Genomic DNA, 21,115 nt, shown 5'->3' with positions numbered 1-21,115 from the left:
AGTTTCAGTTGATCCTTTAGATGAGTATCAGTGTTTGTAACCTTAAGAATGTCTTGAGAATGTAGGTTTTTGGCAATAAGTGGTTGAAAGCAAGACAGCATTTCTTAGGCATGTTGCCTAAGGCAAGGGTATTCTATTGTATTTTTCCATCTTTCAGTTGGATCTTTCTTAGCATCAAACAATGACTTTAAAATGTCCTCTACTGAGAGCTCAATCAGTTCTATCTGTAGTTCTCCAATTAATAGCTGTATTCTCCAATTAATAGCTACATATTCTTCAAACGATTTCCGTATTATCATCCTGCTCATCAGTGACCTTTGCTAACTGGGGAAAATGTTCATACAGAATATCCTTCCGAAGAAGTGTTTTGGAAAAAAAGATAGCTTTTTTCGTAATGCTTGGATTTTTTTTTTTTTTTGCCACATATCCTATCAACTTAGTTTTACCTTGCAAAGCAATATTCAAGTTGTCTTGATTTGGCATGAAATGCTGCATTCCTATAGAAATCTTCTTTTTTTAATTTTTTTATTCTGTTTACTGTCATTCCCAAGGAATCTTCTTTCAATAATTCACATTGCTGATTCTGTTCTTCATAAAATTTAACTATCTATTCTTGCAGAGATAAAGTTTTAACTAACATCTGTCACTGTGATAGCCATGTATTTTAGAATGATACGGCAAATCCACACTGAATACCTCATCATTCAACTTTAGCATGTTATGAAACTGACAATGCCGTGGTTGCATTTGCACAAATATAGTTAATAATACTTATAGCTTGTTGCAAAGTGTCACTTAAAATAATAGCTTAGCACAGAGATTTTGCTAATGGAAGATACGATGAAAAGAAATGAGAGCATCTGGATCTGTTAATACTTTTTTTTTTTTATCTGTGCAATATACCCTTCATGTTTTTCTGTCATGGAAGGTACACCATCTGTACATACACTCACTAAATTTACCAAATTCAGTGCAGCTTCATGACATTTGTCTTGAAAGTTGTTGAAGATATCTATTCCCCATGTTCTGTTTGCAAGAGTGCCCAAAGTGAGTAATTCTTTGTAGCAAAGGAAATCTTCTGTTATGACCCGAATGAAGTATAACACCTGCACCGAGTCAGTAGTATCAGTTGATTCATCCAAAGCAATTGAATAATATATATTTTCCTTTTGAAGTATTGCATGAAGGTGTTCTGTTACGTTGAAGGCTCATTCATGCTGCTGATCAGTTATGGTTTTCCTTGAAAGAGGCAATTGTTTGTACTTTGAAACATTATCGGGGTCTAAGCATCCTACAAATTTGACAGTGTAGTCTTTCACAATTTCTACGACACTGAATGGCTTCTCTTTTTTCCCCGAGTATATAAACTACTTTATAAGTTGCTTCAGTGGCATTATTTCCAGGTCTTATTGCTGCTTGAAAGACTTGTCTTTGCTTTTGCTTGTCATCTTTTAATTTTTGCAGTATAACCTTTTGCACCTCTCTTTCTAATTTAAAATGTTTGTGATCCTGTGAGTGTTTTAATGCTGATGAACATTGAGTTCCTTTAATGTCGATATTGCAGTATCACAAAGCAAACAAATTATGTTTAGCAGAAACAAGATAATATTGCAGTTCCCAATCCTCATTAAAATATCCTTTTTCTTCCTTCAGCATTCTCTTTGTCTTTGACATGATCGACTGTTAAGCAGACAATTGAAAAATACTCTCGAGCTCTGTAGTTATTCACAAATTCCACTTCACACAGAGAAACACAGTGGACCATTGTCAAAAGCTGATAACAGACTGGTGTACTCGACCATAAACTCTCACCAACCAGCCTCATGTGGTAGTGGCACCAGTCAGGCGGGAGAAGTTAGAGCTAAATCTTGATCATAACAGCCATCAGTTTAGCCCTTATGGCTTACTAATGTTTTAATTGTGCTGGTCAATCTGGGAGGATTATTTCATTGAAACTTATTTTATTCTTCATTTTAAAAATAAAATAAAAATATAAAAGATGAACAAAAATGTATCAATAAAAATAAAGATTTGTTCTGTAAAATTTGAATTCAATCAAAAGGCCACACTTAAGGACCTAGAAGGCCACATGTGGCCTTAAGGCTGCAGCCCTGGTGTATGTTGTTCCCCCTTTCCCCTGGGAATCACTCCCCTATGCTGCCTTTAGTTCAGTGTCTGAAAACATTGTTTTGTATATTTATTATTTTTTTTAGCTGATTAAGGTGGGAGGATAAATTTAGTTCATGTAACTCCATCTTGACTGAAAGCAGACAGATGTCACATTTTTAGGAACAAAATTTTTCTTCTAATTATGATCATATTACACATATAATTATATATGAATACTTCTTTTTCACTTAATAGTGTGTTTTTAGCATTTTCTGTGTTTTTACATACTATTAATAAAATATGATTATAATTTAGTGTTAGAAGTATCCAAATATATACAGTATTTATTTTATCATATGTTGATATTTAGATTATTTCATTTTTCACCATCAGAGCATCTGGTTCATGTTCTAAAAGTTTCCAGTGTCTTGATTACAGTGCTCCTGATATGGAAGAAATACTGAATGAATCAGAAATTAAATTGGATGGTGTCCGACAGAAGATATTACAGGTAGCACAGGAGGTATCAGGAGAAGACATGCACCAATTTCATCGAGCCATCACTACAGGTAATCTTGGTTTGCTTCTGTGGTAACATTTAAAAAAAAAAAAGTGTGCTACATGATGTATATGTGAATTGCGTGAATTTTAATTGACACCTGGTGAAATAATATTACTGGCTTTAAAAAACTGAGACTTTTGAGTAGTAATGTAAAGACAATCCAAAAACATACAATTGGCTTTATTTTTCTAATAGTGTATAGTAATAGTCATTGATTGATTTTTAGCAAAGTAATTGAGAACACAGACTTAATAAAATGAACTTTATTGTTGGGTGTGTAGGGTGTGTTCAGACAGGGCACTTCTCATTTCCAACTACAGGTAAATCTCACCGGTGGCTGTAAGTTTCTATTTCAGTAGGTTCATGAAAGAGAATGTAACCAGATGAACCCAAATATCTCATGGTGTTACGCCATATCTAGAAATTTTAGGATAATACTGGGTCTTAGGTGTTCCTTATAAAAGGTTTAGGGTGTACTGGATCTTGGTTGTTATCACCATTTTCACTTTAGTTGAATAAACTCGTAAAGTGCTTGGTTCTTTCCTTTTTGTCCTTTTCCCTTAACAAGAGCTGATTAACAAGAGAGATACTATGTCATTCAGATAGAGATTGAGTGTCCCTTATCGAAAATGCTTGGTACCAGCAGTGTTTTGGATTTCAGATTTTGAAATATTTTCATTACACCTCTTGAGCATCTCTCATCCAAAAATCTGAAATCCAAAATGCTCTCATGAGCATTTCCTTTGACTTTTGAGCATCATGTTGGGACTCAAAAAGTTTTACATTTTGGAGCATTTTGGATTTTTAGATTTTTGAATTATGGATGCTCAGCCTGCATTCCCTAAGATTTGCAGAAAAAAGTGGGAAATGAATTTATTTAGTATCTATTCAGTATATATGTCTGATTTTAGTCTAAACACTTATAATTTATGCACTTATTTTTCAGAAACGTTGAAATACCTTTTAATATTGGTAAGAGAAAGTACCAGCGTCCGTCATTTAAAGCAAGCATTACTGGAAACTGAAGTAATAACTGAGCCAGTCCTATGAGGAGTCATTATAACATAGTATCAAAGGAAGTACAGACCCATCATCATAATCTATTATTTAGTATCAGGGGTTTATTTGATTTTTAAATAATAGCACACATAATAAACACTTCATGAATTCAGTTTGTGTTATGAAATAGTGTAACCTCAAATATAACAAATTTGGCTGGAGTGAGAGAAAAGATTGGAGATACTGGGTCAAATCAGGTTTCTAGAAAAAAGCATAGGATATCATCATGAGCTTTTGGTTGGGCGGTTTGTTTGAAGTGATTTTTAAAAATCCCATTAACTGTTAAAGGAAAAATTGATTCATTGAATTTCATTGAAATTAAGAAATTCTGTTTATTAAAAGACATCATTAAGAAAACGAAGGCAGCAAGAGGAAAAAAAAATGAAAAGGCGAGCTGAAGTCTGTGAGAAGACATTTTTTTTTTTTTTGAGACAGAGTCTCACTCTTTTGCCTGGGCAAGAGTGCCGAGGCGTCAGCCTAGCTCACAGCAACCTCAAATTCCTGGGCTCAAGCAATCCTTCTGCTTCAGCCTCCCGAGTAGCTGGGACTACAGGCATGTGCCACCATGCCCGGCTAATTTTTTCTATATATTTTTAGTTGTCCGATTAATTTCTTTCTATTTTTAGTAGAGACGGGGTCTTGCTCTTGCTCAGGCTGGTCTCGAACTCCTGAGCTCAAACAATCCACCCGCCTCGGCCTCCCAGAGAGCTAGGATTACAGGCGTGAGCCACTGCGCCCGGCCAGACATTTTAATATATACATTGGATAATGAGTTCCTACAAATCAACAAAAAGACACATAGTTTAAAAAATGACCAAAAAACTTGAACAAAGACCTCAAAAACAAGAATATCCAAATAGCTAATGAAATGGCTATGAAAAGGTGCTCAGCATTATTATTCACTACGGTAATGCAAAGTCACACCACAATTAGGTATCCCTCACCTACCAGCATGGCTAAATTATAAAGACTGACAAGGCTACTTTTAAAAAACTACTTGGCAGTATCTGTTGCTACACATAAACATGTGCTTACTCTATGATTTATCTATTCTACTTCTGGATATGTATCCAAGAGAAGTGAGGCTTATGTCACCAAAAGATGTGTTCAAGAAAGCTCAGAGCAGTACAGTCATGATAGCCTAAACTAAAAAATGACCATCAACAGGGCAATAGATAAATTGTGACATAGTTGTATAATGTAATATTACATAGCAATAAAAAAGTGATAAATATATGCAGCAGTGAGTATGAATCTCACATTTTGGGCAAAATAAGCCGATACAAAAGAGGGCCTACTGTATAATTCCATTTATGTGAAATTCAAGAAAACGCAAAACTAATGTGGGGAGACCAAAGGGAGAATAGTATTTACCTGGGAGTGGAGGTTAGGCCAGGGGTTCTTGACTAGAGGCATGAGGGAACCTTTTGAGGTGATGGTGATGTTTTGTATTTTGATCTAGGTGAGGGTTCGTAGGTGAACACATGAAAATTCCTTGAGCTGCACACTTAAGATTTATGCACTTTTTACTGTATGTAAATTATAACTCATTTTTTTAAACAAAGAAAAGTTAGTGTTGACTGAGTTCCTAGTTCCTTTTTCTGGAGCAGTTCTTTGTATCAGGAGAGGACATCGATAGTAATTCTCTTCCTGGTGGTGCTATGTTACAAATATGGGCCATGTTTAATGAAAAGAGCCATGCCATTAATATGAATAATACTCACTGTCAAAATCCATTTGGTGAAGTTTCTCTTGGGTACTCTTGTCATTGCTCGTTGATTGGCAGGTCAGATAATGTTAGTGGTAACTTCTGCCTTATCCTATTTGCTCTCTTAAAATTTTTGTATTCCTCTCCTAGTGGAGGTGCCATGGGGAGAAGGTAAGCTGGAACTTTGTCAGTTCTCAGGGTTGGTTGGAATCCAAAGATGGCATCTCCAGTCTGCAGGTGTGTTGTAGATTTTCTCAGGGATGCAGGTCAGGAGTAATGATATTTATCAGTTGTTTATACATGAATGTGAATATTGTGATAAGGAAACTCAGTGAATTACTGCCATTGCTACCTCCCCTATAGCTAGAGTAGTGGCTGTGACCATTAGTAGAGATAAATCCATTGCAGAAAAATATTTCAAACACAGTGGTTCTGCTATATATATAAATTAGGTATGCATGTATAATCTTGAAGGCTACTGGGTGATAGAGTTGGTGATGGGAGAGCAAGTTAGATATCTCAATTTCTAGAAACTTCTTGAACTGAAGCAGTACATTCTAAATGTCTTACTGTGTTAAGGTAAACAGAAGTCCCATTCTACACCTTCTCCTAAGTATCCTATTAACTTGAATAACTAATGGCAAGAGCTTGAATAACCCATAATCTTTTATCATTTTTTTCTATCACATCATGCAGGAAGCCTATCTTGGAAAAATTCATGGCAATTAATAGTAAAAGCTGACCACAGTATTTCTTACTTTTGACTTCAATCTGTGCTTAAAACTTACATTTTTATAAAAACTTGTATATTTGCCTCACAGTGTTAGTGCTTCATGTGTGAAAAGTGATGTCATATTTTTCATGTTTAGATTAAACTTCTCAATTCCTTATTCGTTCATGGTTAGGCTCTACTAATTCTGACAACTTAGAGTTCCCCAGATATCTAATGGGACATCCTCAATTTGTTGTATTGGGTCCACTAGTTCTATTTTATATGTCCTCCTTTCATCAAAGAGTAAGGTGTAAGGAAAGAATTTAAAAAAGGTCAAAGACCATAAAATGATACCAGAAGAAACCTAGAAAGTTATACATTGGTCTTTAGAACATAACAGAGAAATAGAGGGAAAAAAGGTAAAAGATATTGAGTCTGTAGAGTGTTTCTTAAATCAGGAAGCAAGCACTGCACTCTTGGAAAGACAGGGCATTAACAAAATAAGAGTGCTCTTCCTTCAGATTTTCCCACTTCAGTGTAGCATTGAGAATTATTATAAACGTCATAGTCTCTTTTAGGTCTTTATGATTCGTAAGTTTTCTTTGAAGGTTACCTACTCATGGATATCTCTATATCTCAGTTTTCTGTAAGAAATCTTTAAAATGAGGTTCTTTGAATTGAAGTAATAAAGATGTTTTTTCTTAAAGTTAGGGAACAATGTCAAATAAAGAGGTATCTGGGACTTAAAAATTTGCTGACAGATATTTTATTTGATAAAATAAGGTTATTTATAATTAGATTAGCATTAACAATACGATGCTTATGAATAGCTTGCTGCTTGTAATTGTTAAATGCTTGTTTTGGTGTTATTCCAAATAGTTGTTCTTTTGACTTGAAGATAAAACAATTCTGGCATTGAACTAAAGGATTTCTGTGCTTTTCCTCATTAAGAATAGTGCTAATGGCACGCAGAGCATTTCCCTAAGGGATACTTGTGTGAGCTCAAACATTGAGTATCCTAATGATTGAACAACAACAAAACGTTAGGTCTGTTTTCTACACATTTCTTATCAGAGTATATTACAGATTATCCCAAGGGATGGTTAAAGAAATGAATGAATAATTAGTTACTTGAAATAAGTCACTTGAAAAAAATATTGTGTCTTATCATTTTTTTTCTCTTGTTGAAAATTAACAGTTGGGGAGGAATGCCCTCTTATCTCAAAAATATTACTTTTTTTTAAGTTTATATCACTGATAATGATAAAAATTGTCCCGTTTTTGAGCCTTTTTGGTGCACAAAACTAAGTTCAGACCCTAAATACTGTTATAATTCTTTTATCCAAGGATGTGAATGGCGAGTTAAGTGGGTGTTTTGGGCCAGTTAGAGATATTTCTTAAGCCCCTGTTCTTTATATTCATGACCTCATAGGTTTCTGCAGTACCCCTAAATCATAGATGATGTTTTTACCACTTCACAAGTGGGGAAATTGAGGCTCACAGAAGTTATACCCAAGGTCATAAGTTAGTAAGTGGTACCATTGGTTTCTTCCCATATAGATTTAATTTGCCTGTTGACTTTAGAACCTAACCTCGTAAAGGCTTTATCTTCCTTACTGCAAATATTAAGATTTTCCTCATAAACCTAGTATACGTTGTTGCTCTTTTTTTTCATAGCACTTATTCTAACATACTATGTAGTCCCCTTATCTATTATATTTCTTTATTGTCTCTCCACCTTACTAGAATGTAGATTCTGCAAGTTTCTACAAAGGTTTTGTTTTTGTTGTTCACTTTATGTATCCCAGACACTTAATAGATGCTTCATAAATATTGAAAGAATGAAGAATAAAACTATTTTTAAAAGGATTTTCTTTTTTGTTCAGCCATATCCTTTATCTGATGATTTGCTTTCACAAGTTTTTATTTTACTGTTTTCTGTTCCTTCCAAAAGAAAACGTGTGTCCAAGGACTATTTCTTAGATATACTAGCAGAAATAGGATCAATATTAATATTTAGGGGCATTCTAGAGCTCATTATTTCAGTACAGAGACATCTGATAGAGTTCAGCCGTATTAGCAAAATTGAGAAGGCTCACCGGAAAAATGAACTAAGATGGGAATCTCTGTAAGCCTTTGGATTAATAGTGGGAATAATTTAGTGAATGGAAAGATATAGTTAAAAATTGAGTTTGTCTGTTTATAAGTGAAATTAAGAGAGAAGTGCCAGAGATGTTGGTTAGTGAAGATGAAGCTAAGTTCGGAAACAAATGAGTAAACTGTGACATTGCAGTGGCTTCGCAAAATAGATAATCACATTTTTCTCACTTAAAGTCCGGGCTTCGGGTAGTGGTTTGAGTGGGCTCTGCCCGCTTAGTTATTCAGGAACCCATGCTCACTGGGACTCTGCTCTCTCTTTTCAGTTCATGATTCCCAAGATCAGCCAGGGCATGAACGTGTAACTGACACATTGTGGAAGAGGCAAGAGTGGAGGATGGTGCCTGAGGATTTTATGGGCCAGCCCTGGAAGTGGCATAGATCACTTCTGCCCACATTTTATTTGCCAGTCACGTGTGGTCATACCTGACTTCATGAGAGAATGGGAAATATGGTCTTTTGTGTGTGCCAAGGAAAAGAAAATATGTTTGATGAATAGTTAATTTTTCTCTGCCCAATAGGGCAATTTGATGTCCTTTTGGTTTGGTGGAAAATTCAGATATGCCTATTGATAAATTAAAAATTTTTTCTGAATAGATTTTTCTTTTGTTTGAAAGCATTTAGTTGTCTAATTTGAAAGTAATTTTATAACTGAAAGGGTGGTTAGAGGACTTCTAGCCCCACTACCTCATTTTGTAAATGAGATTAGTGATGGTATTGGAATTGGAATCTGACTTGTTTTATCTACTCTGATACACCTGCAGCTAGACCAACAGTTCCCAACATTTTTGGCACCAGGGACTGGTTTTATGGAAGACAATTTTTCTATGGAGAGAGGTGAGGGATGGGGAGCTCAGGTGGTGATGTGAGCAATGGGGATCGGCTGTAAATACAGGTGAAGTTTTGCTCACCCACCACTGACTTCCTGCTGTGTGGCCCCCCAGTTCCTGAGTTTCACGGAAGGTAGTTTTTCCATAGACGGTGGTGCAGGGGGCGGCAGAGCTCTGTGGCCCGGTCCCTAGTGGTCCATGGCCCAGGGGTTGGGCACCACAGAGCTAGACCATTATTCCTCGCTCTAATAGCTAGTATCTAGTGTTTTATACTATAACTGTTTTCTCCAAAGCCAAAGGCTTTCTCTTAATTTCAGATTCTATATCTGGTTAAAGACTGTCATACTTCTTTGATTTTATGTGTGTGTACATGTAAGTGAAATAGATACCATCTAAGGTTGCATTTAAATGTAAGATGATTCAATAAACATTTTTTGTGACTCTTTTAATTACAATTTAATAAGTATATATTTCATATTGTAAACTTTTGTGGTAACTACTATGAACATGAGAAAATCTCTTTATAGGCATTTTCTGGCTTAAAGAAACTCAGTTTGTGAACATTCTTTCTGGAGGAATGTCTGGTACACACCACTTAGACTGTCCAAGTATATGAAGATCTTTTAGTTCAGTTTCTCTTTTCATCTCTGAACATTCCTATATTTTTCTGAAATCCTGTTTGAGAAAGTTACTCTTTCGAGCTGAGGTCTATCAGTTGATAAGGATAGGGCTAAATAGGGACCATGGAAAAGAAGAAATGGCATCTTACTCAGTTTTGGACATACTATACCAAGTCAGAGAGGTCCTTATTCCTTGACAGACTGTCTTAATGTATCATGCCTTAATGGAATAAAAAATAGTGTTCTATTAACATAGTTTGCTATTACCTCCTAGCAAACCAAAAAGTATCCTAGAATTACAGTACATGTTGAGCTAGGGTAATGTTTTGGAAGAATAATAGCCTCTTTTATTTGTGAGCTGATACATTGAAAAGGAAAAAAAACCCAAAGAGCAAAAAATAGTTACTTTCTTTAAAGACACAAAATACTGTCTAGCAAAAATTAATGCCATTCTTATTTTAATTATTCTCTCCCTCAGTTTAATTTAACTAACAGTTATTGAGGGCTCTTGTATCAGATCCTAATACATTATTCTATGTAAACGCTACTATGTAGGTAGATGTCTGCACTTTACAAATAAGAAAATTGGAGTACAGTAACATAAATAAACTTACCTTAATTCATACTGCTAGCAAGAGACCGAATTGGCTTTTGAACCTGGGACATCTTCTTTTCAAGTCTCTGCTTTCTGTTATGCCATTATCATATTTTACTTGGAGGGAGGCTAGAGTCAGGAAGGTAAAGAGGTTATAGTGGCCATTCTTGGTGTGAAATGAATAGGGCCTCAAGTTTGGTGTTAGTAGTGGGAATGGAGAGGATATGGCATGTTTTTAGAAGATAGTTTTAATAAAAAGTACAGGGGAAAAGGAATAGTCTAGGAAGGCCTTTAGGTTTTTGGTTTGGCCTGCTGGATGAATGGGAATGTTACTTATTAAGAGAGGAAAACAGGAAGATGGAATGGGTTTTTGGATATGGTTAATTGGAAATTATGGGGCATCCAGGTAGCACCAGTAGGAGGCAATTGGATATGTGGGTCTAGAGAATGCAGGATACAAGTCTAATTTGCATTTACAGTCATGAGTTTATAAACTATAGTTGAATTTATAGACAGCAATAAATTCAGTTGTCCCAGGAGAGTATAGAATGAGAAGAAGGCCAAAGACTGAGAAAAGGAAATAGAATGAAATGTTTAATGGAATGGGATCCCTCAAGACTTGAGGTCGGGATCCAGACCTTAGGTAGATTGACAAACCTTATATGAGAGAACAGTCCCCTCTTCGGAGATGGATTAAGAATGGGTATAGAGGGGCCGGGCGTGGTGGCAAGCGCCTGTAATCCTAGCACTCTGGGAGGCCGAGGCAGGTGGGTTGTTTGAGCTCAGGAGTTTGAGACCAGCCTGAGCAAGAGTGAGACGTCGTCTCTACTAAAAATGGTAAGAAATTAATCGGACAACTAAAAATATATAGAAAAAATTAGCCGGGCATGGTTGGCGCATGCCTGTAGTCCCAGCTGCTCAGGAGGCTGAGGCAGGAGGATCACTTGAGCTCGGGAGTTTGAGGTTGCTGTGAGCTAGGATGACGCCACGGCACTCTAGCCTGGGCAACAGAGTGAGACTCTGTCTCAAAAAAAAAAAAAAAAATGGATATAGAGGTAGGGAATTGAGGAAATTCTTGCTTAGTAACTTCTATTTTCATATCATGTGTTCAGAAAGATTGGTGAAGCAGGGGGCTGGTTTGAAATTGATGGGAGACTGGAGATTTAAGAATGACTCTGAGGGGAATGAGGTTAGGAACTTAACCAGGAACATTTAGTAGTTATTGTAAATCATTTTTGAAAGTTTACCTGATCAATAAATACAATTCTTTCTGTTTAGCAATAGAAATGAACCAGGCAGAAAGTTAGGTTAATTCATGGTTAGGCTTTTGCTCATTAGTTGCAGCAGGATGACAATGGGAAAAAGTAGGACAAGATACTGAGTTTGATATACTGCTATGGCCATTTTGGTTGTTAAAATAAAAATACATACTTCTGTGTCTGTTGATAAATAGTATATTATTAACTGTGATGAGTAATAAAATTAATAATACAAATTTCAGCACCTGTGGTTTATCCTAGACACCAAACATACACTGATCCAGAATAGTATATTAATTTGACAGGCCTGCCATAATAAAATACCACAGACTGGTGGCTTAAAGCCGTGGTCCCCAACCCCCGGCTTCAGACTGAGGCTGCAGACTGATACCGGTCTGCAGCCTGTTAGGGACCAGGCCGCAGAAAAGTGGGGGTGTTGTGCACAGCAGGAGGTGAGCGGTGGGTAAGGAGCAAGGCTGCTCTGCTCCCAGTCGCTAGCGTCACCACCTGAGCTCCTTGCCCCTCCACCGCCGTCCATGGAAGAATTGTCTTCCATGAAACATGTCCCTGATGTCAAAAAGGTTGGGGACCACTGGATCAAACAACACAAATTTGTTTTCTTAAAGTTCTGGAGGCCTAAAGTTAGAGATTAAGATATCGGCAGGTTCGATTTCTCCTGAGGTCTCTTTCCGTGGCATGCAGATGGCTGCCTTTTCCCTCTTGTCTTCACATGGTGTTTCCTCTGTGTGTGTGTGCACATCTCTGGTGTCCCTCTGTGTGTCCTAATCTCTTGTTATGTCACCAGTCATATTGGATTAGGGCACACTTTAATGGCCTCATTTTAACTTAGTCACGTCTTTAAGTACAGTCACATTTTGAGGTGCTAGAGGTTGGGGCCTCAGTGTATGAATTTTTGGGGTGACAGTTCAGTCTGTAACAGATACTTTTTGGTTTGTGCACTCCAGCTAGGGGACAAGCTACAAATGTTATTTTTTGTGTAGAGGGACGGAGCAGTTGCTTTTGAGTTAAGCCCAGGGATGGGGTGAGTGGTTTATGTTATGCAGCTGAGCTGTGGACCTCTTTTGTAACCTCTCCCCCCAAATGCTCTAAGGGGAGAAGCAGATAGGATCTGGGAATTGTACTGGGGACGAGGGATATAAACAGGTGTTTCATATCATGCAGAGCATAGTTCCTTAGGCTGCCGTAATAATCTCTCAGATGGATTCAGGGAGCATTGCTTTATTTGAGGCATACCTCCTGGTGGAGAGGGAGTGGCAGTCTCTGTACACAGGGAAGATGTCTGGGGGAAGGGAATTTTAGTGATAATGACCAAAGGGCAGTACACACACACCCAGTGAATGACAGCACAAACTTCCTTTCTTTTCTTCTACTCTCTTCTTCCCCCAGTGGTTGGGGGAGAGATGAGTAGAGATTTGAGGAATGGTGGGGAGAGCTGAAGGCTGAGATGGGGGCAAGCCTGTGAGTCCTCCACTTTGGCAGGATACCCCAGTCACCTGATCCTTTCAATGGAGGAGGTCATGGGAAGAGTTCGATGATGTTCTCACTGTCAAATCCTGGCTCCAGCAAACGAATCATTTAGCTAGGGGCCACTAAATACAAAAGCTCTCACCAACAGCATCTAAAAATTAAGAAATGATTTGAGAATTATTGGAAGAATTTGGGGGATAATATGTTATTTTCTGTATCATTTGGTAAGCAGTTTTATAATAAATATGGTTTAATGTATTAGGAAAATAAAAGAATATTTTAAAGATTTTAGGGTTTATATTTAGTTATATAATAATTTATATTCCTGTTAAAATATTTTGAGTATCACTCCAAGGGACAAGGGAGCTGAAGCTGACAAGAGTTGTTTAAGGGATTACTATAAGGATTAAGGGAGATAGGAAGAGAATGTGATCCTTTGGTATTAGGAAAGACAATTTTAGAAGATCCCAGATTGGTATTAACTTTTGTAGTTGTTCAGGTCCACTTTTAAGAGATAATATTTACTCAGGGAGGTGAAGTAGAAAGAGATAGACTTTGCCATTAGACAGATCTGGGCTTACATATTTGCGCTGATACTCCTTAGCTCTATAACCTTGGAACAAGGTATACAATCTGTTTGAATTTCAACCTTCTCACCTTTAACATAGAACAGTAATAGCTACCTCCTGAATTGTTTCGAAAATTAAATGAATTGTGTTTATGGAAAGCATTCCTTATTTTGTTTGGTACATAGCCATTAACAAATGTCTGTTTCTATCTGTTCTGGAATTTAGCAGAATTAATCTGTAATGTTGTGCTAAATTCTAAAATTCATTTTCATTTTGGATAAAAACTCAGCGTCACTGATTTACTCAATATATACTCTTCAGTGCTAAAGTAAAAGCCCTACTCAGACAGAAAAAATCCAAATTAGTGAAATTGTATTTAGGTTTTACTGTTGGTAGTATAATGCATATACTTGTCAACCTAAAAGGAAAAATACAGTTTTTATATAATTAGGCACAAAATATAATCTAAAGAATTTACTTGAGCCAAAGTGAGGACAGCTGCCCGGAAGACTCAGACCCAAGTAACCTGGGATATGAGCTCCATTCTTGCAGGTTTTTAAAGGCAAAAAAGGGGGACAGGGAGTAGGCTTGATAAGAAGTTGTTTGTCAGGAGTTCACATTGGTTTACAGAATAAGATTGATTAGTGATTGGCTGTACATTATTAAATTATAGGGTGTGGGTAATAGTGTCTGGTGTGGCATTATTAGGTTAATATATATCCACTTGAAATAATAGATTCAAAAGATGAATACATAGTTCAAAGTGGGGAGTAGGATGTGATTGCTCTCTCATTTTAATGTCTCTCTGGGCCTGATAATTTAAAAGAACTTGCCTTCCTCAGATAAAAATTCTTTTCTTTTCTTGTACATTACAAAGCTAAGGTTTGTAGATATATTTTCAGTGTACAATGAATATATTCAAAAATAGATTTTTAGCAGAGTGGCCTATGAATCAAACGTAGATCTGATTTTATTTTAACATTTTGGTGATTGGGTGAAGCTAACTTGTTTTAAAATTCAGGTGCTACTCCTAGAGACAGTTATATATATGCAGTTTTTAAAAATTGAAATATAGTTTACATACCATAAGATTAAAAACCCTTTTAAATCGAACAATTCAATGGTTTTTAGTGTATTCACAGGGTTTTGCATCTATCGCTATCTGCTTCCAGAACATTTCATCACCCCAAAAAGAAGCCCCCTACCCATTAGCGGTCATTTCCTATTCTCCATACTTCCAAAACCCCCAACCCCTAGCAACTGCTATTTGACTTTTCTGTCTCTGTGGATTTGTCTGTTCTGGACATCACATATAAATGGAATCGTACAATGTGTGGCCTTTTGTGTCTGACTTATTTCACTTAACATTATTTTTAAGGTTCATCTAGGTCATAGCATGTCTTAGTACTTGATTCCTTTTTATGATTGAATCACAGTCTGTTGTATGGATATACCACAGTTTATCTGTTCATCAATTGATGGACATTTGGGTTGTTTCCATTTTTTGGCTGCTGTGGAAAATACTGATATTAACATTTGCCTATAAGTCTCTGTGTGAACATATGCTTTTATTCTCTTGGGTATATACCTAGGAGCAGAATTGCTGAGTTATATGGTAAACAATTTTCTAAAAAAGCATCAAAAGCCCAGAAACAAAGTTGAGACATGTGAGATACGAATTTATAATGAAATCTTTGTCTTAACTGTTTGACTTTATATATGGTTTTTGATGGAGAGGTAGACTGGATGTATATTGCTTAAATATTATAAGAATAAGTAAAACTAGTTAGAAGCCTTAAATTGGGTTTTCCCTGTGTATGTTCTAATAGGAGAACAGGAGGAAAATAACAAATTACATAAAAACCAACCTACAGACTTCTCCCTTACTGGCAGCTGATTGTGTAAATAATTCTAATTGGATTCCATCCAAGGCAAAGGCAAAAGGGGAAGGCATTGTTTGATGGAATATGGCAGTAGGTTGAAAATTTTCACCTTGGGGATTATTCACGGAAAATAGCGGATGTCCTTTTTATCAAGTTGAAACATAACTTGTTTAAACATCCTTTTACCTACATGTGACCAAAAATGCTTTTCATTGTTTTGGGCCAGGTCCTTGAACTTTCTCTATGTTATAGCATAACATATCTATGTTTAGATATGTTTAGATACGTAAATACTTACCATTATGTTACAGCTACCTACAGAATTCAGTAGAGTAACATGCTATACAAGTTTGTGGCCTAGGAGCAATAGGCTGTATCATATAGCCTAGGTGTGTAGAAGGCTAAACTATCTGGGTTTGGGTCAGCCCATTCTGATGTTCACACAATGAAGTTGCCCAGCGATGCATTTCTCAGAATGTGTCCCCATCATTAAGAGACAGATGCCTATATTGAAGAAGTAGTGACTTACATTAACTGTAGGAAAAATTCATATTATAGGGTACATAGAAGCCTTGTACTTTTGTTGATTTAAAGGATTTTAAGAGCAATTCTTACATTGTACACATATGGGTTTATGTACCCATCTTGGAAATGTAACTCTTTGTGAGTTATGACTTGACTGTAGTATAAATTGAGGCTGATATTGTAGCTGGGGGTATAATTAAGCAGGGTCTTAAAAATAATGTTAATGATTTTGTCCTGTATTGTAAGAGCCATAGGAAGCTGTTTGGGCTTTAAACAGGGGAATGATGTGGTCATAGTTATGTATTAAAAAGGCAAAGTCTATAGTGTGAGGATGAATGAAAAGAAGTGTAAAGAATGGATGGGGAGGTGGACGTGGTGGCTCACGCCTGTAATCCTAGCACTCTGGGAGGCCAAGGCGGGCTGATTGTTTGAGCTCAGGAGTTCGAGACCAGCCTGAGCAAGTGCGAGACCCCGTCTCTACTAAAAAAATAGAAAGAAATTATCTGGACAACTAAAAATATAGAGAAAAACTTAGCTGGGCATGGTGGCGCATGCCTGTAGTCCCAGCTACTCGGGAGGCTGAGGCAGTAGGATCGCTTAAGCCCAGGAGTTTGAGGTTGCTGTGAGCTAGGCTGACGCCACGGCACTCACTCTAGCCAGGGCAACAGAGTGAGACTCTGTCTCAAAAAAAAAAAAAAAAAAGAATGGATGGGGAGAAGAACAGGAGGCACTTAGAATGGGCAGAACTAAGAGGACCAGGTTTAGAAGGAAGATTGTGAGTTCATTGTTGGACATGTTGACGGTGAGGTATCTCTGATGGGATATCCAGCGTACATTTGAATATATGTGACTCTAAGCCAGAGACGTGAAGTTTGGGGACAGCGGGGTTAATTGAAACCAAGTGTAGATGAATTTGAGAAAACCTAGGACTAATAGAGATGGAGACTAAGAAGACATGGCCAGAGAAGTAGAAAAATGAGAAACCAGGAGATAATGCTGTCAAAGGAATCAAAGGAAAACTCGTTTAAAGAGGGAGAAAGTGGTCAAAAATGCTGAATGCTGCTAAAATTAAGACTGAAAAAATGTCCACTAGACTTACTTAGTTTGGTAATCTTAATGAGAGCAGTTTTGGTGTAGAAATGGGCGCAAGCTAGAATAAATGAAGTAGGCTAAGAAGTGTGAGATGAAGGTGTTGAGGAAATGTTGTAGCTAGCTACTTCAAGAAATTGAGCTCTGAAAGGGAGCAGAGAGATGGGGCAGTAGAAAGACAGGGTCAGTGTATGGGAGAGAGTATGTTTCAGTATTGACAGTGAGCATCAGTAGAGAACATAGGGTGGAACACCCCATACATTGAAGGGAAAATCCATGTTAAGCTTCCTGCTGAGATTGGGTCTTGATCCTGAGGCTAGTACAGTGACTAGTCTCAGAAGATGGAGCGCCTTCTTTAGGTGATAGGGCTGAAGGAGAAATACCATTATTTATTTTCTTAATTTCCTATTGTATTCATCAGGGTCCAAACAGGAAACAGAACTACATAGAAATTTGGACAGGGAAAATTTAATGTAAAGAATTATTAACCATGTAGGGGATTATCTAATAAGAGGAAAAGAGAACTTTAAAGAGTACAGAAATATCAGCTAGAATGAACAGCCATTACCCCCCACAAGGTGAGATCCAGACCTTCCTGGAGAGGTATGGGCATGGTCCGTTGGGTGGCAGAGGTGTTCACTGAGGGGTTGCACTGATGGAACTATCTAGGAAGCTGTCCATGGGGAGGGGACATGCTATGGAAATTTCCGCCCAAGGAGATGGCTCACTGGGAAGCCACTTTCTGAAGTATAAAGGAAGCTGCCTCAAGGGAGAAGCCACATGCTGCTGGACACCCTGAGGTGCTAGCTACCCCGCACTTAGAAGGCTGCTAAGAGTGGCACACCAGAACCAAGAAGAGAGCTCTTTCCTCCCTTACTGTTGCTTGACCATCTAGCACCCTGTACCAACAAAGCTTAACGTGTTGCCAGCTGTCATAGGAGAAATGTTTCCACTTTCAATATATCTGAGATAATGGAGCTAAGAGAGATAAGTTGACAAGTGGTGTGCTTATTATTGGTCTTTTAAGTTTTTTCCATTTTTTGCTATAGTGATGAGCATCCTTGTACATAAATCTCTGTGCGTATCTTGTTTGACTCATTCATAAGAGGCTAAAACCACATTAGAGCATATATAGAGATGTCATTATATGATTATTGATCCTTAAGTTTTGCTATTTGCATTTTTATGTGTGAAGTATCTCTGGAAGGAAATGAGAAATACAGATTTTCTTTAGGGAAGGGAACTGGGTAGTATCACCTATTCATCAAACTGAAAATTTACAAAAATATTTTTGATTGTAAATGTAAACAATGTGTTGTGTTTTGTTAAACTCAACCTTGTTAATATTTAATTTCTCAGTGTGTCGTGGTTAATTAAGCAAATTATCCTTTTGTGTCAGTTATCTTCTTCTGTTAGCTGAAGGCACCTATTTTCTGACCTATACTTGGACATCATTTGCAGCTCAAATGTGTCAGGGTATTTTCATTTAGGTAACTTCCCTCTTATCACTGTCAAAACTGGGTCACCCATTTCCCTTTATATCCTTGATGCTTGCATGGCATTTGATGTGATGATGCTATAGCTCTCAGCCTCTGCAACACTGTTCGGCCAAACCTCATTTGTAGTGTCAGATAGTGGGACATCTGTAAGTAGCAGAGAGACAATTTAAATACTACGACTTACATAGTGATGATCCTGTTAAGTTCTGAGTTTTCTTTCCATATCAGAAATTTATTCTCCACTTGTTATTTTTACAACAAAGCCTGCAAAAAAACTAAGTTCCTTAACCCGACAATAATGATAATTATTTTAAGAAATACTTTTTCCCTGTGAGTATCACTCTTGTAGATTAAGGCATAATAAAACAATATTGAACATTGTGGCCATAGAATTTAGTTGTTTTAAAACACTTGAAAAATATTTATAGTACTATTTTCATCTTCACCAAAATTTACTTTTGATTCAAGTGTGATTTGTTTTTTTTGTTTTTTTTTTAAGAATTTATACCTGGCACAGAATTGTATTGCTTAGCTTTTTTTTTTTATGTGAAATACTAAAGCAGAAATAAGTTATCTATTCTTCTTAGATCCATTTTGAAGTATGAAGAGACAAACAGTATTTTATATTTTGACATTTTAATCTACATTATTTAAAATGATTTTGCCTGTTAACATTTTAAGAAAGATCCATGTTTGAGCCCAGGAGTTCAAGGTTATGGTGAAGTATAATCGCACCACTGCACTCCAGCCTGGCCAACAGAGTGAGACCCTGTCTCTAAAATAAAATAAAATAAAATAAATCCAAATAATCCTCAATTTTATGTCTTAATTTGATTGAATCATTATTTTGCTGCTTAAGGAAACAAAAAATAATCTATATAATTTCTGTTAAAGCCTATGAAATAGGCTTTTCTTAAATTCTTAAAAAATTTTTTTAAAAAATCTTTGATATTTCTCTAGGAAAAAGTAGATTTTTAAGACTAATGACACATGAAGTAGAAAGAAGAAACAATATATTTGAGCTGTCACAGGTATGTTTGCCATGTCCAGTGCTAGTCCCCACTGTCTATCCCCAGGTTATTCTAAGTGTCTAATCTAGTGCTAGCATCACAGTAGGCTCCATTAAACTTTTGTTGAGCTTAGGTGATGATCAATTTGAAGTTTTTTATTATGCTATTCTTACTACTAAATAGTGCTTAGTAATTTTCTTGGTTGGTTTTTCAGGACTGCAGGAATATGTGGAAGCTGTCTCTTTTCAACACTTTATCAAAACACGATCATTAATCAGTATGGATGAAATTAATAAACAATTGATATTTACAACTGAAGACAATGGAAAAGAAAATAAGACGGTGAGAATTTAAAATCGTATTTCACATTTATTATATAATTTATAAAATAGCGTCATGATTGTAGGAGATTTACTGATTTGTGATGCTAAGAAGATTGAGATGGGAATTGTTTTTCTAAAGTGTGGTTTCATAGACTCTAGGGAAATAGTCTTTTTAAATATTTCAGTTAGTGGATAGAGCAAGAATAACTATGGGTGTATTAGGGAAAGTAATGCTCTGTACTTTAAGCACTGTTGAGTGATTAAGTCCTTGTTTGGTTTTACTATGTATTTTTTATGTGCCCTTTATAAGCACTATTGTGTTTAATCATTTAATCCTTTTATAAACCTCACAAGGTAAGAATTACTACCCCGGTTTTACAGAGAAAGAAACAGGCTTTTAGAGAGTTTAAGTAACTTACTAGAAGCCACACAACTAAAAAGTTGGCAGAGGTAAGATTTGAAACCAGGTATTTTGAATCCAGGTCTGTGCCCTTTCCCACTCTGCCAGTGCTTCTCAAAGTGTGCCCCAGGAAGCCCTCGCATCAGGTACCTACCTCAAAGGGTTGTTTCAGAGGATTTGAATGACAGATTTTTAATTAGGCAACGTGTAGTGCTTGACACACAAGTGCTCAGTAGTTCGTTGTTACAAAGTAGTTATTATATAGTGAGAACTGTTCTGTTAATCACTTACTCAAATTATAATGCTTGTGTGTGAAATTTATGTAGCTTTTTTGAATTAAGAAAAAGAGGGAAATGCAAATCAAAACCACAATGAGATACCACTTATCCCCAGTGAGAATGGCCTTTATCAAAAAGTACCAAAACAATAAATGTTGACGTGGATGTGGAGAGATAGGAACACTCATACACTGCTCGTGGGACTGCAAACTAGTACAACCTCTGTGGAAAGCAATATGGAGATACCTCAAAGAGATAGAAGTATATCTACTATTTGATCCAGCAGTCCCATTACTGGGCATCTGTCTACCCAAAAGAACAAAAGACATTCTGTGAAAAAGACATCTGTATTTGAATGTTTATAGCAGCACAATTCACAATTGCAAAGATGTGGAAACAACCCAAGTGTCCATCAATACATGAGTGGATTAATAAAATGT

General features: G+C 36.6%; 1 protein-coding gene across 1 annotated transcript in view; it reads left to right on the top strand.

The window, feature by feature from the left end:
• Positions 1 to 21,115, top strand: part of TSNAX (translin-associated factor X) — a 36,306-nt gene that overhangs the window by 11,340 nt on the left and 3,851 nt on the right. Inside the window, exons 4-5 of the mRNA XM_012660352.1 lie at positions 2,548 to 2,678; positions 19,889 to 20,016. Of these exons, the coding sequence (XP_012515806.1) occupies positions 2,548 to 2,678; positions 19,889 to 20,016 (259 nt within the window). The remainder of the gene's footprint in view (positions 1 to 2,547; positions 2,679 to 19,888; positions 20,017 to 21,115) is intronic.

Source organism: Propithecus coquereli, unplaced genomic scaffold (assembly GCF_000956105.1).
Source record: "Propithecus coquereli isolate 6110/MARCELLA unplaced genomic scaffold, Pcoq_1.0 Scaffold66, whole genome shotgun sequence".
NCBI classification, from domain to species: domain Eukaryota; kingdom Metazoa; phylum Chordata; class Mammalia; order Primates; family Indriidae; genus Propithecus; species Propithecus coquereli.
Note: the sequence above shows the minus strand (reverse complement) of the source record. Positions and strands in the feature narration are given on the sequence as shown.